We start from the raw sequence: 24,718 nt of genomic DNA, 5'->3' as shown, positions 1-24,718 counted from the left end.
GAAAATGAAAACATTTGCGCTGTGCCTAATGAGGTTGCACAGTGTTTGTATTATATTAGCTCTAGACTAATGCTAATCGTAGCCCCGCTAGCTTACCTTTGGAAACAGGTTTGCCAAGTTAGCCGCAAAGTAGTAGAATGCTAATGCAAAATAAATATGTGCTCGCATTGGTGAATGGACACCTTGCCGTTTCAGTATAACACCATGTTCAGCGTTGAAGAACACTCCCACCTTCCCGCCCCAGACAGCACAGCTGCTGCTGATGAGCCGCTGCCTGCCTGGTGCAGTGTGATAAATCAGTGAAAATTCAAATTCCTCCAAAACATTTGAAAATCAAGGATGCACACCATCGGGCCATGCTCAACCCATATCCAAAGTCTTAGGGCGATCTGACTAACGGTCAGCGAGATATGCCCCATCACAGACACACAGACGCAACTTGCTTTATAGATAGATATGTGTCACGTCCAGGCCTAGGAGGAAATCTGATCGCAACATAAATAAGGAGACTCACTCTTCCCAACTCCCAAGAAACCACAAACTAAACAAACCATTTTAAAGGTTTATTAAAAGCAAGTTGAAAATGTCTGCTGGCAGTCTGGCTGTGAGTGGTTCAATGAAGTCCCCTGCAGCTCAGATGATCAGGCCTTTCACACACATCATTCACTCAAACATCTCACACTCACTGCAGACACATACACACAAGGAAAAAGCAGTCACGACTCACAACTGCATCATTTACTTCTACTTAGAAATATTCTTAAGTTAATCTTCAGGTAGTTTAGGAGCACAACAATCATTTTAGTTTGCTTTCTTTTCATTCCCACCGTCTTAAGATTGTCTCCCTGAATATAAACCCTCTTCTCTCACTCCATACATCTACTACTTAAATGTGTTAGAATTAAGAAAGATGAAAACAAATGACATCTAACTTGAAGTTAAAATAAATACTTCATATTTTGCAAATGCAAAAATACTCATGATAAATTAGTATATTGATTTATTTTCCAGCACAGTGACACTCAAAGTAGACATGGACTCTGTTCCCACTTGAATAAAAAGTGATTCACAATGAGGCTGTAAGAAAAAAAAAAAAGAAAGAAAAAGAAGAAGCTGGGTTGCACTTATCAGCAACTTCAAACAATTCAATTATGAAGTCGTGTCTTCTCAAAACAAACCCTCTTGTTTTTAGCAGTGTTCCATACATAGGTTGACATTTTTAATACCAGTGCAGAAGACTGTCTGTGTTTTTTTTTTTTTTTTTTTTTTTATGATGTGATAGACATTGCTCGCTGTTATGAATGTTTCTATCATGAAGTGCTAACTTATTAAAGAAAGAAACGCGCCACAGTCTTCTGGAGACAGTGACTTTCTCTAGTTGCTGCCGGTTACTATAGCAACCTCTGTGACTGCCGAACCACCCATCAAACACTGGGTTAAGATAGATAGATAGATACTTTATTCATCTCACAGAGAAATTCACAGTTCAGCACGAACCAGAGTTGAGTTTTTGAGTATTTGAATAAAATTGGATAAGATTTAAAAAAAAAATAATTGTATAAGATTTTATTATTATTTTACAGAGCTGTTACTTCACTTTCCAGTCTCTATGCTATAGTCTAACATCTGTGTGTTTATGTTTTAAGTATCTTTCCCAAAAGGATTTAAGTTCAGTAAAAGTCAGTAAGTAGGTTTTCAGTAGTGTGAATTATTTAGATCTTTTAAATTTTAGCAGTTTCTACGTTCACATCTTAGCAAAGAAACAGTCCAGAGAAGCACAAAAAGGGACATTTATATTATGAAACTAGCCTCTTTAACTTAATGTAGTAATTGAACGATTAAGATGACCTAAAACTGTAACACCAGATATCTCCCAGTTATATGTTTCACCTTAATATTGTCCTCATTTTATATTTTGCTGCCACAGTGAGGAGATTGCTATAAAAAACTTTTTTGTGTCCCGCTTTGTTCGGTGTGTCTTTAAATTAATAAAACCTCTTCTTAATATTGTAGACGTCAATGTTCTGTGAGTGGGGGAAAAATATGCTCACTACTTTTTTAAGATTTATGCAAAAACAGTTTATCCTCAAACTAATTACAAAAAAAAAGATGACTTATTTTGCACAAGAATATGATTAATAATAACCCTAATAAATTATGTAAAACAGCAAAAGTCAAAGAAACTGAAGAATGCTCTGTGCTCCTTGACAAACTGGTTGAACAATGTGTTCTCACTTTGTTTAATGCGCAAAAGCATCTGTAGCTAAAATATTAATTCCCATTTAGTTTTATAGATCTCTCGCTTCCCTAATCACTCACACTTACACAGAGACATGGTTGAGCAGCTCTAATCACAGATTTTCTTCCCACCTGCGCAAATATTCATTTGGCAGAATGAGGGGAACCTTGGTGAGGAGAGAGGGACGATTCTCTCCGGTATGTTTATGAGCAGTGAGGCTTATTATTGTCTCTGCGATGAGCTGACGCGGTCTGTGGTTAGCGGCGGCGGTGTACCGTGCAAAATGTGGCTTTGACAAAGGTGCGAAACAGTGATGTTGATTTCTTCAAATGACATGACATTAATGAAACTGTGCTTTTGAATGACTCATTATCGGATTGAGTTCAGTGCTGCTGCTGCAGTGTTGATGGTTTACTGTCGGTGTGCTGCTCCTAGCACACATGTACAGTGGAAATAGGAATGAACTGAATAATGTGTTATTTTTATTGTTATGATGGCATGTAGTTAAATGGCAACACTCTTAGAAATAAAAGAGTAGAACCATATGAGGTTCTTCGGCTTGTCCTCATAGGAGAACCCTTTTTGGCTTCAGGTGGAACCTTTATAAAAGGTTCTACCTGGAACCCTTAGTGTTACCAAGAACCCTTTTAAGGCTAGCTTTACACGACAACGATCTGAACACAAACCACAAAAGTGGCGTTGCGTTCCCACTTTTTATTTTGCGTTTAGACAAGCGTCTTTGGGTGGAAATCTGCATGCACACGGTGTCGCAAAAGTGTGTGAAATTTGATGAAGTATGCATGCCAGGTGGCTAGGTGGCTCTGTGACGCACTGTCATACAACAACACCAGGAGTGCACGCATGCACTGAAACGTCCTTCTACCCACAGTTGAAAACCAAAACATTAACTCGGCGTAATTGCTGAAATGACTCCTGGATAGGTATCAGAGCAGCTAAGGCAACTTGAATGTCGGACTGATGGATCGAATCCGACATGTTTGTTGTTGTTTGGCTGTTACTGCACATGGATCTGACGTCAACGCGTACGGGAAGATAGTCAGCGTGACGCTGAAGTTGGCACCACATTCGCCCCCGGTTCTCTTTAGAGAACCTGAGGCGAATGTGGTGCCAACTTCAGCGTCGAATGTGGTGCCAACTTCAATGTCGTGCCAGCGTGAGCAGCTCAGAAAACACTTTTGCGTTTTCAACCTTTTAGACGGGAACGCGACAGCGGAGGGTTTTTAAGATTTCCACTCTGGAGGGTGGGTTCATTTTTTTGCGTTTTTATGCCCCAAAAACGATGTCGCTGTCTAAGCGAAAGGCACATCTGATAAAATATTTTGTCGGTTTCACCCGGGAGTTTTGCTGTGTAAAGCCAGCCTAAAACCCTTAATTCGGGACAGGGGTTTAAAAGGGTTCTCTGGATCAAAATGTTTCTTACTGGAACCATTAGTGTTACCAAGAAACCTTGAAAAACCCTTTCTTCGGGAAAGGGTTTTTCAGAAGCAAATGGTTCCAGGTAGAACCTCAGCCCCTGTAGAAGAACTCTTTTGGAACCCTTATTTCTAACAGTGTATATGCAAACAGCCTGGTATTGAGCAGGCACTATTTGTTATATCAAATATCAGTTGAAAAAAACCTATAAAACCTTTCAGGAGATTTAATAAACAAGACAAGAAACCACCAAAATCTGTAGCATATCCTCTAAGGATTTTGTAAATAATAATTTCTAAAAGTGATCTAATTGTCAAGAAGTGAAGCAGAAATGTTAATACATAGTGGTGCTAAATACAGTATTATGGTCCTTGAATCAATAAAAGAAATATAAAAATATTATCTTTTTCTATGGCTGACCTAAAAGTAAGGTTGCCAAATATTATCAGTTAGTCTAGAGTTTTTTACATTTTTTTTTAAGAATAATTGACTAGTTCTTCATAATCCTGTCCTTATATACGTGGAAAAGTGTTTGTGCTGACGTGATCTAATGTATAATGAACTAATTTGTTGTTGTTTTTTTTATCAGATGACAACATGCGTTGGCATTTTGCTCTTCCTCTCCACTTTCATACCAATTCACACAGCGCCATTAGTTGGTTGACTGAACCACAGATGAGCTGTGCTTTACAGAATCCAAATTACACTAGAGCCATTTTTCATCCCATGGAGCTCTTCACAGGCAAAGAGCCATAGATGGCCTTTTTCACTTTCCTTATTTGTCCTTGTCTGCTGGAGGCTTGCTGCTGGCTGACATAGCCTGAATTTAAGAGGACATCAATCTCGATAAAGAGGCAGAGCCCGGAGTAATATTACCTTCACAGATATTTTTTTTTTTTTTTTTGTATACGAGACAGCACAAATAAGCATGTCTCACATCACAAACTGAAACATTAACCTACACAATGGAACAAAACTGGCTCACAGTGGGTTTTCACAGCATGGGTGCCTTTTAGTTTTACAGTGTGTGTCTAGGCACAATATCAGCCCAGAATAGGGAAAGATGTATCTATTTGCAAGGCTGTGTCGTGGTGATAACAAGATGTCCTCTGGCTGGCCAGTGGCCTAACAGTGCTGCAGAAAGCAGTGCAGGGGAAACTTGGCTCTGCGTAGCGGCGGCCAGGCCGCTGTGGACTGGACTTTGTGCACTCTTCATAAATGAGAGTCATTAATTTCTCCGTGTTAGGTAGAAGTTTTCACATGTGGTGCAGGAGCCCCTCTCTTCCTCGAGGACAAAACCAGAACCCGACGTCTTTCAAATCAGTCAGGACCGTGTGTCGTTCTTCTGCTTTCTTCACTCTTCCTTGCTTCCTGTCTCTTGGTGTCTTTGCTTTCTCTCTGTTAGCATACGGCTCCCTCTTTTTGTCAAGCCCATCTGATAAGTTGCAGATAAGTCACCATTGTTGGGAAAGATTGCCATCGCCTCTGATGCTGGAGGCACTCGTCTTTTTCTTTTATCGTGAAATACAAGTTGTTCCCACTTGGTTCCTTTGACCTAAATTTTCAGTATTTCCACTTGACAATTTTTAAGCATATGCTTGAATGTGACTTTTTTTGTGTGTGTTTTTTGAAAAAAAAAATAAAAATAAGCAGACATACCTGAGGCAGCTGAATAAATTTACATTATAATTAGATTAAATTGCTATGACAATGCCACTTTCAAATTGTTTTTTGGAAAATATAAGATAGAGATAAAATCTTCAGCCTTGATTGCAGTTTAGTATCAAGAAATCACAAGGAAAACCCATCAGCATCAATTCTAACGGATAATTAGTGACCGCTTTCGCTGATGGGTCATCTGCACTTCACCACATGGCAGCAGAGTGGTGTGATTGAACAGCTTGTGTCGAAAAACATTTGGCACTGACTTACAGTAGTCTGTAGCCGATATTAAAATCTCCGGGTGCATCACAGGCTATTTGCAGTCCACAGTGTAAACAAACAGAAGAGCTCTTCAAAGGCTCAGACTTAAACATAATTGGACAGGAAATGGAGCCAGAGAGAAGCTAATGTTTCTCGGCTCTTTTCCTCTGCCATTGGTGAGCCCAAAATTTGGATTAGGTTGTCTGTTAAAGAACTGGAGTGCATTTATTTTATTTTATTTAACATGTTTTGGTCCTTTGGTCAGTATTTGTTTCCTATTTCTTCAATCATTCACAACATTTTATATTAAATTGTCTTGGTCACTTTAATATTGTCTATATATGTATATATACACATACATACAGTGTTTCGTTTATGGAAGCAGCAGTCATATTATTAAAAAATAAGGTAATTTTCCACATTTACGACGTATGAAATGAACAGTAGACGCTCGCAAGCATGCCATTGTTTCTGTAATCTTCAAAATGACGGTATGACCTAATTTAGTCAGGAGGTAATTGTAGTCATTATGACGGGCTGCTGGTGAGGTCCTATGCTGGGAGGTCTGTGGATGGACAAACCTCTCCTCACAGACCGTCTAAGCACTGGCTCAAGGTCTGAAACTTGCACAGTTATGAGCTGGTGGTTTGGTGACGTTCAAATCCCTGCGGCACTGCATTCAAATGTAGAACCCCCCCCCTCCCCGTTACAAAGAAGTGGGCCATTAACATAAACCCTGTGGTGTTTAGTGCACTTTGACACTTTGCCTAACGAGCTTGAGTTTGAATCATCGCAGTAAATATCAAGTATTATGATACAAAATCCCTTTTAAAGTGATTACAGGTGTCCACCGATTTGATTGAAATGATTCCATGACCTTTTAGTCTTCATTGCTCACCGCAGATGTGAGTCAGTGCTAAGCTTTGAAATGTCTTATCAAATCTACGTCTCATCAGAATTATTCATTACGACTGTGCAGCCACATGTTATTGACGTGGTGAATGACTTTGACTGTGACATGAATGTGGAGGGGTTTGATAATACTGTGTCGTGATTACAATCCAAGACGCAGTCATGCAGCTACTGTGTGACACGACGAGCTCCACAGAAAAAGTTGCCCAGACTTAAAGGTGCATTATGTAATAGATCTAAAGCAACTGGCCATAAAATCCTCCTAATATGTCACAGAGACTCAGGAATAATGTTCATATAACAAACTGAACTCACCAACAACAACAGTACAGACAAAATATTTGCATTAAAAAAAATATTTTGAGGGCCGCAAATCATGTTTATGTTTTGAAATCATATTTTAAAATCATGTTTTGGCATGTGGCGCCACCTACCGCCTTCTACCAATCACTGCAGTCAGTAGAGTCTCAGCTGCAGAGCAACCATGGGTTGCCAGTTACGCCTGGAAACGAAACCTAAAACACTTCGGTGTTTGGAATTTGAGTGTAGTAACCGTTTTTGGCCACATTCTTACATATGGTGCCTTTAATAGTCATATTTGTTTGTCCATAACACAAACCATTGATTAAACGAGAGAAATACACATTGATATACGCAGCAGATGTGGTCAATATTTTATACTTTAGTGAAACTAATTTGTTTCAGAATTTCTCAGAGTTTTAACATTTGCTAAACTTATGTATTTAAAGTCCTAAATAGAGCTATATTCACAGTGTACCCAGGAACAAATTAAATTTGTCTTGTGTAATGCTGTGTTATCTCCAGTAAATGTGTGAATCAAACTATTGGGTGTCTCAGTGTTGACTTCACTTGAACTGTGTTGCGTTATTTTCGTATGCAGAGGGTTTGTTTTCCTCTCTGAATATGTCTCTTTGCACCCACTCTGCACCCTTTTACCACTGTTTTTACAGATGCCCTGCTGCTGGTGGCACAGAGGCTGGAGGGACCTTTCAACATTGAATCTGTCATGGAGCCCATTGATGTCAAGATTTCAGAGGCCATCATGAATATGCAAGACAACAGTGCCCAGGTCTCCTACCGGGTATGTCAATTAGTTTCATTCCTAAAATAACACCTTAGACAGATTGCTGAAATCAAACCTCCCACAAATGAAATAGTGACTAAGAGGGAACTTGCTGTTAGCCACACGAGGCTGTGTCTAAGGTGTGCAGTAGAACACGTTCTAATTATGTCCAAGTATAGGTCTTATATTTGAATTATATGTTTCAGTTTGGTCAGAAAATCTTCGTTCAACTAACAGTATTTAATGCGTTTCCTGTGTTTTACTGCATTTTTCTTTGCCCACAAAATTGGACTCGGGGAGGAAAAAAAAATTGTAGGTGGTTGTGAAGATTTTTTTTTCTTCTGCCCACACAGTTTCAAATGTCAGTTTTCATTCGACGCTAAATGCTCTGTTGGCTTTCCCATGCAGCAGATGCAGTTTTGTTTATGGTTTAAGTATATGTGGTGTTTTCCCAAAAACCCCTGTAAAAACTAAACTCCATCATCTTAAATAGCATTGGTCACAGCTCCGAGTCGAGTCACCTCTCAACATGATTACCTCAACTCGACGTAGAGGACTGTCACGTCGGTAATGCGGGGCGAAAGCATCGCGGGACCTTAACAAAACACCGTGCTGTCCCTATTTTCCGCATCCAATGTAATTCAAACCCCTGACAACTGGGTGCCCATGTTTGTGTAATTGCAGGTTTTTCAAGGTTGTGGTCAGCCAAAACCCGTAGGAATGACTAGGTCTACCCGTGGTGTTTCGGATGTGTTCAACGCCCGCTTCAGGCCGTACAGTCCAGAGGAGCGGCCTACCACTGCAGCTGGCACAAGCCTAGACAGACTGGTAAGGAAACTGCTATTTTCAGGCAAGACACTGCCTTAGAGTAAACATGATTCGTCTCTCTGACTTGACACTGTTGATTAAAGCTGGTGATTTGGCAACGTAAGCCCCCGGGAGCCGGAAATTAATTCTTTGTACTCATCCTCCACACCGACCCCTCTATTGATTTGTGTTTGTTAACGAATCAACAGCTTTACCCCCAAGAGGGCAGTGGACAGTGTGGTGTGATGCATTCAGTACCCGTCTCAGAAAAGAGAGGGATGAAAGCAGATACAGTAGATAGATTGGGTGACGCTGACCATATCAATTGCTATGAAGCGCACCTTTATTTGCTGTCAGATTAGTTGCATGTTTGTTGGATTGGATCCTGATACACAGATTTCCATCTCAAACAACCTTGAAACCTAAAATGCTGCATCAGGGTAAAGGTTAACGTGGAGCTGACAGTCCAATTCAGGTGAGAGACAGTTCTCATCATGGATTACCTTTACAGCCACCGTGCCCTTCTTCTCTCCCCTCTAGGCCCTTTCAAAGTGAATCTTTTCAAGCTTTGTGCGTCTACTGTCGGTATTCGGAGCTATATATGTATCGCAAAAACTTTGAAATAATTGTTTCAATTTTTGACTCTTGATAAGTCGTAAATGTCTCTCCCACAGTGCTTAAAACATGCTTATTCCATTGTCCGAGTGTCTTCTCTTTGTTTAGTTAATGGATAAATAATTAGAAAAGCAGCAGCTTTTCTTCACATCCGGCTCTTGGAGTCCCACAATGAATGAGTTCTCTTTTTTTATGCTAATTATATTTTCACACAGTCCACTTCATTTGCTGATTTCTGATGTTTCAGACAGAGCAGTTGTCTTTTTACGGTTTCTTTCATCTTCTCTGAATTGATAAAAAACATTTCTGTTTCCCTTCCTTTCTGCCGCAAACCAGAGGATTGTTTGGAATACGATGCAACAAAGTGTAAGGTTCATAATTTTCTACTCATTTATGATCTTTTTTTTCTCGCCTGGACTATTGTGTTACTTTGTTTTATATATTATTACTGGAAGAGGGAATTATGTTTAAATAATGGGCTGTTTCAGAGACTGTAAATCCCAGTAGTTTTAATTTTTCATATCACATGGAATCTTTGAATCAGCAATGACGGAGCCATTTATCAACAACAATAATGGCCGATGTGGTGTATTATGGCATTTATCAGCTGTTAAACTTGGTATTTTACAGTCAAACCGCCAAACTCCAAATGGGTAGTTTTACGTGGGGTGTTCTTTATGCTAGTGAGGATTCCTCTTCGGGGATCTAACTTTGCCATATTTATTCCAGTCATATTCCAGTCCAAGATCTTCATTGCCATTGCTAATAAACCAGCTCCTGTAAGAAGATGACAGATCGACCTGTGTAGTCAGAGCTTGCAGAGAGGGGCTGGTGACGGAGTGTTGCAGCCTGCATTCGCTCTAATGGCACAATTATGTGGGGGCTCCAGAGTATTCAGTAATAACTGGGCTTTTAGCCTATCCTACAAAATGGAGCACAGAGACAGGGACTTGTTTCCAACTCACCATAACTCTTACCTGCTTTAGGCGTCCAGTCTCTGTCACTGCAGCTTTGAAGGGAATAGACGACTAAAAGCTCCAGAACCTTGGTAAAGTGGGTTTATCAGAGTGTTTCACTGAAAAGAGGTGCAAAAAATGTGAGTGCAAAGTTTGGTGAATGTGAAAACAAGCAGAAAATACAGCGACACTGAAATGCTCTGTTGCGCTAAACTTCAGGTGATAAATCTCAGGTAGTGTTGATCAAGTTGGTGATAATTACCAGTGAGCACGCTGGAGGTATGAGGCTGACTGTCGAGACTTAACAATGAAATAATTAGCACAGCGGTGGCACGGTGGTTGTGTGGTTAACCACAGTATGCCTTTGTTCTTCTAATGCTGTTCCTCTTTCTGGGTTTATGTAACATGATAATACAGCAATACATGTTGAGTTTTAGTCAACTAACTCAAGACTTATTAAGAGGTCGTGATTACAGGAGACATTTAGTGTACACACAGTACTCATGATAATGTAGTGGAAAGCAGTGAATATTTAATTACATGAGCAATCGGGATTCTTATCTATTGATAACATCAACCTCACAGTTTATAACAACAGCTGAAAGTGTTGTCTCACACAACTTAAAAGATTAATTTAACATGCAAAAGTGTGGCCACGACACTGAAAATGCATTGGTTGACCTGGTTTTAACTATAAAATCACATCCTGTGGATAAATTTAAATGCATTTCTGTTGAAGTACAGCAGCAGAGATCAGAGCCTCTACTTGCCATCACACTGGCAGGTAGGTGCCTATTCTAGATCTTGCAGAATATTGACATGGCAACAGTGCGGTAGAGTGCTGAGGTAGCCACATCACATGCGATAATGTTGTCAAAGAAATTTCCATTAACGCCAACATACTGTGAAAGAACAGAGAACAAAGGCTGCCCCTTTATAGCTCATCAATTATAATAGTTGCCTCTTCTTGTAGATGATCTGCATCATCATCACTCTTCAGCAAGTCAGATTTTTGGTTTGGTCAGTTGAACGAAAGCCATTAACATTAAGGTCATATAAGCTAATTATAGGAAAAAAAGGTGGTATGGTCTTATCAGGAGCTACATATTAATGAATGTACCAGGGTTACTTCAATCATCCATGTGTACACGTTTTGTTTTTAATTGGTTGAGGCCGAGGTGTGACTGTGGTCGTCTCCAGCTGGAATTAGATCTACCCGCTTCTTGTGTTACGCCTACAGATACCTGCAGTCACAACCTAATGCATGAATTGTTTTTGTAAGATGTTTACATGTCACTACATTTAAGATTTGCAAGAGTGAAAAGGATATGCACATTTATTTACAATTAGCAGGTAACTGGTAAAAATATGAAAGGTGTATAGAAGATGATTTTTTAGTCGAAATCCTAGTCAAGCAGTGTTGGATTGTGATGAACCACTTTGTGCGAAGATTTGTGAAAAAATTTGAAGGTTTTTGTCAGTTCAGAGACGATAATTATCAGCACATGATTACAAAGAATTTAGTCCTCATGTAGAGTTCATAATACTGTGAAAAGATTCAGAGAGTCAGGTGAAGTCTAGGTGTTGTCGGCATCAATTTCAAATCAAGTTTGTTTCTTAAAGCAGACCTAGAGTTGTCCTGTTGCACATATATATTAGTTATGGAGGTCTACTTACATACATTAACTTGTTTTTATGGTCAAAAACCTCCTAGTTGCTGTAAACGAGCCTTTTCTGACGGTGTTTCCCAGCTGACTTGAAGACTTGAGACTCAAATCTCTCACCCAGAAGACAGAGTCTTGTGATTGGCCAGTATATTCAGCACACCCGCTCTCAGAAGCGCAGCTCCCCCCTCTGGAACGGTGGATGCACTGCTACTCATTATCAAAACATTGTTTTAACAATGTTTAAAAATAGCTTCTTCACGACTCCCCGCCGCAGTCCCTTTTATGACTTTGACCCGGAGTCAGACCCAGAGTCAGAAGACACTTGACGCTCGTGAAACACCTCCACATCGGACGTTATTCTTCTTCTGCGGTTCAATGTACGCAACCGGATGTGCCCGGACTAGTGCCCGGACTAGTGCCCGGAGCAGGAGGATCTGCTGCTCCAAAGAACCGGTGTTTACGTAACCGGACCGGGTTTTTTCAGAGATCTCGCTGAGCCCGAGATTACAATAAAACACAGCGTTCTCAGCAGTGGCTGAAATGTTTGTTTAGAACCTTCAGGGCTTCTTAAACAAGGTAATGACGCAGATACACACTAAAAAACAGCGTTAATTGGAACTTCCGGTCTAGGTCCGCTTTAAATAATGCATCAAATGACAGAAATCTAGAATCACACCATTTTTGAAAGAAAGAAAGTGGCATATATTGTAACCACATTAATATAAAAATCAGAAAATACTAATGCAAATGTTTGTCCTTTCTTCCTGTGGCTATTGTTGCGTGACACTAATGTTAGATCGATGCAAGGCCGCCTATAAATTACTCCGATTACAGTGTGTGTGTGTGTGTGTGCCATTTACAGACTTCTGCTCAATGAAAACATGGCTGTTTTGTTGGTATGCATACATCCTCTTCTCACATGAGTGCTAGTAGGCATACAGAAATATATTACTGATCTACATGTTATTTTACCCCTCTTCATTTCTGAGCTTTTTTTTTTATTTAAAAAAATATATATATATTTTTCTAGGTCTATTCATTAGCCATGTTCTGAATCCATCTCTGGGCTGAGGCTGCATCAAGGTTCATATTATTTGTTTGGAATATAAACAGCTGTATTGTAGCAGCAGGTGTTTCCTTGTATCTCAGTGGTTCTTCAGAGCCGATATAAGACAGGGGTTCAGTGGCAGGAAACCAGCCCAACGTGGTAAATGATTTTTGAAAAAAAAAAAAAAAAAATGCTTTCTATGAATCTCTGTGCTTGCCTCTTTCATTCAATTTGTCCACACTGTGGTGCCTCATTAGGTTGCTAGTTATCATTTCAAATGGATTCTGAGGGTTGAACAAATATTTAGTTCAACATTGAGAGCACAGGGATGCGAGATAACAACTGCTGTGAGTGGAAAGTTTGATCACTTCGCGTTTCATGCAGCGTGACAAACACAGGATTTGACCAGAAGCAGCTCTTTAGTGGCTTGTTATCACACAAATGAAGTACCGGAGTGACTGTGGTGTGTTACCTTAAGCTTTTTTTATTTCCATATCTCTGTTCTGTTCATGACGCTATTTGTAAAGGTGTCAGTTTTTGTCGAGAGCTGCTGCCTTATTGCCCTCATTAATGTCAAAAGCGTGTGTGCGTTCATCCTCCCAACAGGGATGGGACTGTGTTCTCTGTGAGAGCTTGTCTTTGTTGACCCACGCACTGTCCCCGCTTTCATTCTAACACAGGATAATTACCCATGATAGTGACACTGCTCAGCCTTGTGAAAGTTGACAGTATAGTTAAAAGTGTCTTTGATAAGAACTTCTAGTCTGTGCACAGGAAGGGGAGTGGATTCGTTTCTTCTGTTGCCTATGAAGGAGCCTGGAGGAGTGGGCCCACCTCCAGCTCAATGAGCCATGGCTGTTTAATTGCCTGACATTCTGTCAGAGCACACGCGCTCAAAGCTACGAGGAAAAAAATGGAGATGTGAAAGTCCAAAGAGGGGATAAAGGCACAACAGACTGTCAGACAGAGAGGCACATTAAAGATAAGAGGTGGTGCTTTTAATTTGACATTTATAACAAGTTTGGTGCAGTTCAATTTAGAGGAGTTTTATTGGTCCTCTTTGTTGCCCTATGGTTATATATATGGTACATGTTTTATCACAGTGGTGCTATAAACAAAAGAGCCAAACACAACAGACTGTTTAAAGTGACAGTGGGGAGCAATATTTGTCAAAAAGTAATCCTGTGATCCATGACTGTGTGTCCATAAATGGTGTGAGGGTTTTAATGTGTAGCGTTTAGAAGAATTCAATGTCAGATCTAACATATATTTATTTTGTATAAATTGCATTGTCTGGGTTTGGTCACTTTCAAAATGTTTCAAAAAGAAATTACTGCTCACCTCAGTCCACAAAAACAAGATCCTCTTGCAACAAGTATATTCTCTCAGTAACAGTGGAAATAGAGGTGAAAATACCATCAAAAATTGGATTTTCTCAAATCCAATTTTCACCCGTTTCATAATATCCAGAATCAGCACTGGCATATCTGTTTTTCTGTGCACGCAGATATGGTCGGTTAGATTTAATATTGTGACAATACACATCAATTGTAAGCAAATTATAGCTGCCTTTCATCCATGGAGAAATAATTTACTCATGACCTTCTCTCCATTTCTCTCTCTGCTTCTCTGCCTGTCTCACCCTGTCAAACATTTGTTTGTCCTCCTGGCGAAGGTAACCATTTTTGAAAACCAAAGTCAACAATCAATAGTGGCTACCCAGCATGCATTTAGGCATACACCCCAAGGTTAGTCCGAACTTGCCGCGTCAATTCCAGACTTCTGTTCAAAATGGAATAAAAAAAAAAAAAACACACATTTTGCAAAAATGTTCTAAAACACAGTGATTCTAATCTGGAGTCACAAAATAAACACAATGGATTGCATGAGGATTAACTGAATAAATAATCTAACCTAAACACAATCATTTGTCTCTAAAGTTGTTTATTTTATTAGTATTACTATTATTATTGTTTTTAATGTTAAAATCTACACTGTTGTCTCATTGGACAGCTAAAGAAATGATGTGTCTTTTCACAAGTTAAACTGCTGATGTCGCCTTCTCCAAGTCCGCATCTTGGTAAAGTTTTAAGTTTTTTTTTACATCCCACTAAGCTGAATATTGGACTGGCATTCAAACTAGTTGTGTCATCAAATTCTGCACATAAACCTGCATGCCTTAAATTTCAGTTTCCTTCAGCAGTTGAATATGTAAATCAGCTTCTAGTTTCAAAGTCCATACATACATTATTCTGCGCCGTGAAGGTCAAACATCCATGTTGGTGTCCGCCAAACAAAAGTGTTTTAGCTGGACTTTATGAAAAAGCAATGAAAAGCCTGTCTTTTCCGTTGCATTATCTAGTTTATTGTATTCTTCTGTTCTTGATCTCAGCCATGTCCGTCTTTAGTGGTGGAAAAACAGTCAAGTCAAATAGATGCAGTCACCATTGTTCTCTTTCCCCCTCAATAAGAAAAGGTGGCAGCACAGCAGATCAATGCCTAGAATTGCTGCCCAGCAGCTAGAAAAGTTTTGCAATATAGACTCTTGGCTTCCCCCATGTTTGTGATTTTTCTTTTCTCTAACTGCTTTAGTTTCCTACCAGTGGGGCAAGCAGGTCAATACACCGCCATTAGTGTGATGGCTTTTTTTAAGCTTTCAATCCATGCATGTGAATCACTCTGCCATGACATGTGCATACTGTACGTATGGTGTGGTGAAAAGTGCAATAACACTTGTACTCTCTGATCACAGTCACTTACATGTTGAGCTGTTTGATGTGCATGGATAGAACATCCATCCATACATGTTCTACCGCTTTATCCTCCACATTATATATACACTATTAATCCCCTTAGGGAAATTCTTTCTCTGCATTTAAACCTCTTATGACCACCAAGATAATGAGTCTTCGTGGATTTGTATTGATGTTATGGCTGTAGTATTGTGGAAAATCGTTCAATGAGTGAGTGCTTCAGCCCCTTTCTGCTCCTTTTTCCAAGATAACTTTCACTTTCCAGTTATTCAACCATTTAGGTATAAGCTGACATCACAAACATGACATGACGTGCTGGTGAATCTCATCTTCGATTGGACGGTCATGCCGTGGACGTCCTTTCTTCCTGTGGCTATTGCGGGCTATATGTATGGGCGCAAAGCTCTATTTATCTGCTTTCCATCTGTCCGGCCGTCCCCTCTCTCCCTCCCTCTACCACTTTATCCTCCACATGAGGGTCGCACAAGAGCCTGTGCCAATCTGTGCTGACATAGGGTGAAAGGTGGGGTTCTCACCCTGGACAGATCACCAGTCCATAGTTTGGCAATTTTCTAGATATCACAGTCTAGGAGTTATGGTAATGAGAAGTGCGCATGCCAAATCCTGTCTGCAATGACAGGATGGTCACAGATTGGTTATCCCATCCTCTACGACCTCTACCTCCTATAATGAGGAGCAGTGGGCATGCTAGAAGTAGAAAGACCCTTGTTGGCTAGAACATGAATAACCAAAATGAAATAGTAATGCATGCTATGTTTATTTTTCATCTTTGCCATATTCAGTAGGAAACATTGAGTAAAACATCTATGTGTGGTTTGTGAAGTCAGTTGACAGGGGGGGGGGAAACAAGCATAACCACTCCTTTCCCAAAATCTTGACCCTGGCATTATATTTATGCAGTCCAGGAACATGTCAAGCCACAGAAACATTCTTGCTTTGGATATAGCTTAATGGAAGTAAAGTGAGCCTATCCACAGCTCCACTCTGTTGTGCTGTCCTGACTCTTGCCCAGGACATTCAATTATAGAGATTCCATGGATTCTAGCATAACTCATACTTTCTCTCAGACCACGTAAAAATAAATAGTCTAGAAGTGCACATGTGGCATGATACATCAGGGCATTGTTTGGTGATATATTTAACAATACGCTGGATTAGAGGTGGATTTTAAGCATAAGTCTGACCAATTCCAGCAGTACATGCAAATGTAAACCACACTTTCTGCACTTGTTAATTGATTGAGACAGAATGGTCTGAATAGTTCTGTGTGTAACCCAGTGGTTGCTGGATTTATTACCAGATGTGGAAAACCAACATGTATTTAAAGGTTCCCTTCATGGTAAATAGGAGGGTTACCTCTTTTAAATGTTAAAATGATGATCACTTCACTCTCGAGATCAACCACCTGTGCTGTAGGCACTGGTCATCCTGCCTGTGGTCTTTAAACACAAAATAGCAAGTCATAAAAAACTAACCAAAGCAGATGTGATGACAAGGCACTGTTGACCACTGTGTTTATAGTTTTCTGCTGAAAGGCAAAGTTAACTTCCATTTTTAAGCAGGATATTCTGGTGTGCTTACAAAGCTGTGGCAGGACACAGGTATTCTCCATTTCACAATGATGGGAAACCTAAAGTCACTATCTGAAATGTTTGTCCCGCTCATCAGTGGCAGAACTGTATATTTTTTGCAGCTCAAAAGAGCCAACATGCTTGGTTTTACTGTTGTTGGGGAGCTTGGGTGGAGCCGGTATGGAATGGGGTTGAGTGCCAGGAATTTAGATCCTGGGATTTCCTGTGTTTTCTCTAAAATCTGCTCATGTATCTTGAAAAAAACCTGTGGCAACCAGGGATTTTTATTATATTGCAACTTCACCACAGGAATTCATGTTCTGTGATTCCCAGTGAAATTGTTTTTTTGTTTTTTAACATAGCATCTACCTTCTCAGGATGAAAATCTACCTGTTTGGTGTTAGGTGAATACAGATAACCATCTTCCATGTATGGCACAACACAGCAGAACTGGCGCCACGGGACAAAACTCAGCTGTGCATCGACATCTAAAGGGAAAAAGACAGTATTTTGAGGATGCCAAAGTTGTATATTGGACAGAGAAGACAGATGGTTTGAGAGAGGGCTAAAGGAAGCTATCTATGTCCATTCAGTGTGACCTTTCTTGAACAGAGGAGATGGTTTAAGACACCAATTGTCAGCCACCTACAATTCTGTCTTGAGGGCCATCCCCGAACGGTTTAACCCCAATTCACATCTTGACCCATGTGACCTCATCAGCTCACATGATGTTAATGTTAATGACCCTAACGTCATTACCACCAATGGTTTTAAAAACCTGGGAACTCCCACAGCAACGTCAGAACTGAAGAAGCCTTTTGGATGAGAGGCAAAACATCAACAGAAGACCAGTTGCCTTCATTTTTAGCACCTAAAGGCTACCATGACTTTGATAACTGAGAACCTTCACAGAGTCTCTCACTTTTTTGGTATTTGGTGTAACTATACTACTGTTTACGTCGATGTAGAACATGGCTCCTTAATTGCAGCAATCTGAGCAACTTTCTAAAGCTCTTCCTTTTGATGATAGAAAATAGCTATTGGTTGATAGTATTGAAACTGCCAATTTGATTGGCTTAAGCTCCTTTGTCACCAGTTTGCAGTTTGTGGAAGATGAGTTTTCAGCAGTGTTGTTCTGAAGCAGTTTTGCACGGTAGTGGCGGAGCTGTGTGCTGATGCTGGCTGTGGTGAATGTTGTATTTGCTTTATTGTCTTACAGAGAGTCTTTGTGTTTTCAGGGACTTGTTTGTTTCTACAGATTTTACAAGAAGGTGAACATTCTGCTACACACATGATTCCAATGCAGTTGTAGCTTTTCCTATGTCTGTAATACTTTTGTCACCTCCCGCTGCTATTTCAAAGATGTAACACAAGGACACTGTTTTGTATAATCAAGGTGACTTTACGCTCTGAAATACTGAGTTTGGAATTTGTGAGGAAAAAACGCAACTTCTGTGCTGTTATCATACAACGTTATAACTCCACTCAAGACCCATTGCTGCATAAAGCTCTTTGACATTAGTCCATCGTATAATGTACGATAGCTTATGAAAAAAGAGACAGCAGTGGAACTGCCAGCATTACTTATGCTGTTAATAAATATTCCGAATTATGATTACTAACATCAGTGTTCACAAAAACGCAAAGAAATAGATGAAAGCATGCATGGACACTGACGTGTGCATTTACCCATTTATAATTGATAGTAGGGAGATGCCTATAAATCTTTAAGTCTATAGTGTTGACTCGTATAAGTACCATTGAGTTTAGAGGAAGACAACACGCCTCATAGTCTTCTTTCCCCAGAACATTGTCATTGTACTGTATGTCTCCCTCAAAATAAAACACTGAGTCACTCTCAGTCACTGGTCAGAGTCCCTGACAGATGGGATAGAAAGACCTCAGAGAGTTAACAAACTGCTGCTACTCGGTTAACTCCAGAGACTGTCCTTCTTATAAAAAAAAAGATGAGCCCTGTTGGTTATCTGCACAAGCAGCTTTTTTTTCAGGAGACATTATGACGTCAGCACAGGAAAAAGTCATGTGACATTGAGCACAGTGAGAACATACTGCACGGTGGAAGCTTTCACATGCAGTAGGGGACCGCTATTTGTTTCCTGTGTTGAACTCATAGTCGTCATTGTTTCTTTTATGCACGATCACCCCACCGCAAAAAAACACATTTGCTGTTGAAACCATGATCTCAATGATCACTTTACCTAAAGGAAATACTGAACCTGACCCAGTAGTTTTAATCATGACCTCTCCATGCAACCTTGTCTGCAACTACATGACAGCCAAGGTCACTTCCGCCCTCGTACATGCCATTACATAATATTTATGACATAACAACAAATGTATGCTATTGCGCTGCTGCCAGTAGGCTCCTAATTGGTTGCATCTAAGTGGAGAGTACCTTATTAGTACAGTAGCTGCTCACTGACATTGTTATGATCATCTTCCATTTAGCATTATTTAATCGAAATAGAGCTTTGTAATGAGCCAGTTTGTGTGGGCATTTTACTGTGTAGATACAAGGTCACATAACACATACTCCTGTGTAGTCAAGACTGCACACTTTCTGTGAAGTTACTGTACATCAAATGCCTTTGTTGTCATTGCACAGTATGGAATTAACTAATTCTCCTGTGATCCACATGGTAAACAACAGCTGTTTGATAAAATATATCATAAAGAGAGGAGGAAGTGATACAAGTGATAGTGGTAAATAAACATCAAAGAGAGTGAGATCCGGGCCATTTGTCTCAAGGTTCTGTGAGGAAAGTTTGAGGAAGCTTTTGAGAACCAGCTGAGGAAAAACAGTCCTTCACTGTGAATGTAGAATAAAGCCATAAAATCATAATCAAACTCTTGCTTACCGCAATGAGTAATCTTTAAGAGCAGTTCTCAGCTAATCGCAGGATTAATCACATGTAAACTTAGAGAGGAATTCCCAGTCAGGCTCAGGCTCAAAAACTTTTCTAGCATTACCTGAAATAGTGTTTCTGGTTGTGCTCAATTACCAGTTCGCCCAATCATATCATTTTCCTCTTTTCATTTAACAAGAATGAAGGACGTTTAAATACCCTGCACTACAAAAATAATGTATTATCTGTGTATGTCCAATACTAATAACCAAACTTTTTAGGCAAAATAGAATAAAAATATGATGATAAATTATGCCAAAAATCAAGTTATTTTTTACATCCTATTTTATAAATGAAGGTTAAGGGAACTTTTACAGTAAGTCGTGTTCTTCTATGCCACACAAGAGCTAAGTCTGTTTCATCACAGATTGGTAATCTATATTAAGCATCAGATTCTCAAAACTCTCTAATTTATTCCTGTGAGATTAGCATAGTCACAACTGCATAATGTTGCTTAATTTAAAAACACACTGATTGGTGTTTTTGCAGAGACTGGGAGGTGTCAGCAATTCGTGCTATTTCATTTTTAGAAACTTGGATTTTCACATTTGGCTCAGAGTGGGATTTATATACAGAGGTCTGAAGTTAAAAGTTGGAACAACTTTGAATGGCATCACGGAATATACAGTGACACACTGCATTTAAGCCACTTGTAATATTTTGAACATTTAATATTCATTTAATGTTTCATAGGCATTTACACATTAGAGTTTAGTTTCTCTGCCTGAGCCAGGTGCTGAGCCAACATGCTCGGGTAGGGTTGGGCTTGAATTTTTCGGCCCAATCTAAGCTCGAGTACACATATTGGATCATATCAGGCTCACATTGTAATTAGATCTCGCACTCAACCCATTGAAAGGTTACCTCACTCTGCCTTTTCATGCATTCACAGGTGAGCTACACCCAAGCCACGCAGAGCTTCACTTCATTTGCATATAGCCCAAGAAGTGCACAAATGCAGGGTTGTTATTTTGCAAAGATGTATATGCTGTGCATATGGCTAAGCAGTGTACATGTTTGTACTACTGAACTATGTCTTCGAAAAAAGTGAAATTTTAGTATGTTGTCCAAAACATGGTAAAAAAAATGCTTAGTTTAGTATCATCCAAATGTGACAAAAAAAGTCATAGGTTAGTATTTCGTTCAAAATGGGACAAAAAAGTCATAGGTTGCTATGGTCAAAAAACGTCATTGTATTATATGTCGTCCAAAAATGGTCAAAAATGTCATAGTTAAGTATTACGTCCAGAAATTATCAAAATTGGTCAATAGCGTCATAGCATACTATGTCGTCCTAAAATTGCCAAAAATGTCATAGTATAGTATGTCGTACAACAATGGTAAAAAATGGTCAAAAACGTCCTAGTATAGTTGGTTGTCAAAAAATGGTCAAAAACATCATAGTATAGTATGTCGTCCAAAAATGGTCAAAATTGGTCAAAAACATCATAGTATAGTATGACGTCCAAAAATTGTCAAAATTGGTCTAAAACGTCATAGTATTTCCAAAAAAATTGTAAAAAAAAAAAAGGCATAGTTTAGTATCGTCCAAATGTGACAAAAAAGTCATAGGTTAGTATGTCATCCAAAATTTGTCAAAAAAGTCAACCTATAGTATGTCATCCAAAATTTGACAAAAAATCATAGGTTAGTATTTTGTTCAAAATGGGACAAAAAAAGTCCCATTTTGTCCACAATTTGACAAAAATTGTCATAGTATATATAGTTTGTCCTCCAAAAATGGTCAAAAACATCATAGTATAGTATGTCGTCCAAAAATGGTCAAAAACGTCATAGATAAGGATGTCGTCCAAAAATGGTCAAAATTGGTCAAAAACATCATAGTATAGTATGTTGTCCAAAAATGGTAAAAAACGTCATAGTATAGTATGTTGTCCAAAAATTGCCAAAAACGTCATAGTATATAGTATGTCGTCCAACAATGGTAAAAATTGGTCAAAACATCATAGTATAGTATGTCGTCCAAAAATTGTCAAAAACATCATAGTATAGTATGTCATGGTAAAAAAAAAAAGGCATAGTATGTCATCCAAAATTTGACAAAAAAAATCATAGGCTAGTATTTTGTTCAAAATGGGACAACAATTTGACAAAAATTGTCATAGTATATATAGTATGTCATCCAAAAATTGTCAAAAACGTCCTAGTATAATATATCGTCCAAAGTCTGGGCGTCCAAAATCGCCCAAAATGTGACCAAAACATCATACTATACTATGTCGTTGACCTCAATGTCATACTACACTATTTCGTCCAAAATCTGACCATTTAAAAAAAAAAAAAATGTTGGTCCAAAATTTGACAAAAAGGTCATACTATACGATGTCGTCGACCTCAATGTCATACTACACTATTTCGTCCAAATTCTGAAAATTTTTTGGGAAAATACATTTGGTCCAAAATTTGACGAAAATGTCATACTATACTATGTCGTCCAAATTCTGTAAAAAAAATTTAATTGTTTTTTTTTTTGCCCAAAATGTTACAAAACCTCATACTATACTATGTCATCTACCTCAATGTCATACTTCACTATTTCGTCCAAAATCTGACAATTTTTTGAAAAAAAGAAATTTGGTCCAAAATTTGACAAAAACGTCTCACATTCTGGACAACATACCAGAATGTGAGACGTTTTTGTCAAATTAGAACAAAATGTCTTAAGTAGTTGGCCTGCTCCTTTGGAGCAGCGGATAAGGCACTTGCCCTTTAAGCCTGGGGTTGTTAGTTCAAGTCCCATCTTGTGCATAACATGACAGTCTCTTATGTCTTTCAACAAATGGCACAATAAATTAAGCTCTCCTAAAAAAAGTCACAGTATATCGTATTGTCCGAAATTTGACCAAAAACTCATACAATAGCACGTTGACCAAAACTTCATAGTATGCCGTCCAAAATTTGGACGGCATACTACACTATTTCGTCCAAAATCTGACCATTTTTTGAAAAAAAGAAATTTGGTCAAAAATTTGACAAAAAGGTCATACTATACTATGCCTTCCAAAATCTGATAATTTTTTTGAAAATGTTTTTTTCGCCCCCTAATTGTGACCAAAACGTCATACTATACTATGTCATCAACCTCAATGTCATACTATACTATGTCGTCCAAAATCGGTAAAACATTTTGAATTCTTTTTTTTTTAGCCCAAAATGTTACAACACGTCATACTATACTATGTCATCTACCTCAATGTCATACTACAGTATTTCGTCCAAAATCTAACCTTTTTTTTTGAAAAAAAATTTTGGTCCAAAATTTGACAAAAAGGTCTTAGTACAGTATGTCGTCCAAAATCTGATAATTTTTTTGAAATTGTTTTTTTCGCCCCCTAATTGTGACCAAAACGTCATACTATACTATGTCATCAACCTCAATGTCATACTACACTATTTCGTCCAAAATCTGACCATTTTTTGAAAAAAAAAATTTGGTCCAAATTTGACAAAAAGGTCATACTATACTATGTCGTCCAAAATCTGATAATTTTTTAAAAATGTTTTGTTTAGCCCAAAATGTGACCAAAACGTCATACTATACTATGTCATTGACCTCAATGTCATACTACACTATTTCGTCCAAAGTCTGACCATTTTTTGAAAAAAGAAATTTGGTCCAAATTTTGACAAAAAGGTCATACTATACTATGTCGTCCAAAATCTGATAATTTTTTTGAAATTGTTTTTTTCACCCCCTAATTGTGACCAAAACGTCATACTATACTATGTCATCAACCTCAATGTCATACTACACCATTTCGTCCAAAATCTGACCATTTTTTGCAAAAAGAAATTTGCTCCAAAATTTGACAAAAAGGTCATACTATACTATGTCGTCCAAAATCTGATAATTTTTTTGAAATTGTTTTTTTCGCCCCCTAATTGTGACCAAATCGTCATACTATACTATGTCATCAACCTCAATGTCATACTACACTATTTCGTCCAAAATCTGACCATTTTTTGAAAAAAAAATTTGGGTCCAAAATTTGACAAAAAGGTCATACTATACTATGTCGTCCAAAATCTGATAATTTTTTTTTTTTTTTTTTTAGCCCAAAATGTGACAAAACGTCATACTATACTATGTCATCAACCTCAATGTCATACTACACTATTTCGTCCAAAATCTGACCATTTTTTGAAAAAAAAATTTGGTCCAAAATTTGACAAAAAGGTCATACTATACTATGTCGTCCAAAATCTGATAATTTTTTTAAAATGTTTTGTTTAGCCCAAAATGTGACTAAAACGTCATACTATACTATGTCATTGACCTCAATGTCATACTACACTATTTCGTCCAAAATCTGACCATTTTTTGAAAAAAGAAATTTGGTCCAAAATTTGACAAAAAGGTCATACTATACTATGTCGTCCAAAATCTGATAATTTTTTTGAAATTGTTTTTTTCGCCCCCTAATTGTGACCAAAACGTCATACTATACTATGTCATTGACCTCAATGTCATACTACACTATTTCGTCCAAAATCTGACCATTTTTTTGAAAAACAAAAATTTGGTCCAAAATTTGACAAAAAGGTCATACTACACTATGTCGTCCAAAATCTGATAATTTTTTTGAAAATGTTTTTTTCGCCCCCTAATTGTGACCAAAACGTCATACTATACTATGTCATCAACCTCAATGTCATACTACACTATTTCGTCCAAAATCTGACCATTTTTTGAAAAAAAAGAATTTGGTCCAAAATTTGACAAAAAGGTCATACTATACT

General features: G+C 38.5%; 1 protein-coding gene across 1 annotated transcript in view; it reads left to right on the top strand.

Moving 5' to 3' along the window:
- gpc6b (glypican 6b) overlaps positions 1-24,718 on the top strand; it is a 90,880-nt gene that overhangs the window by 42,161 nt on the left and 24,001 nt on the right. Inside the window, exons 5-6 of the mRNA XM_083908873.1 lie at positions 7,480-7,610; positions 8,277-8,420. Of these exons, the coding sequence (XP_083764999.1) occupies positions 7,480-7,610; positions 8,277-8,420 (275 nt within the window). The remainder of the gene's footprint in view (positions 1-7,479; positions 7,611-8,276; positions 8,421-24,718) is intronic.

This window comes from Microchirus variegatus (assembly GCF_963457635.1).
Source record: "Microchirus variegatus genome assembly, chromosome: 22".
NCBI classification, from domain to species: Eukaryota; Metazoa; Chordata; class Actinopteri; order Pleuronectiformes; family Soleidae; genus Microchirus; species Microchirus variegatus.
This window is presented reverse-complemented; position numbering and strand designations above follow the sequence as displayed.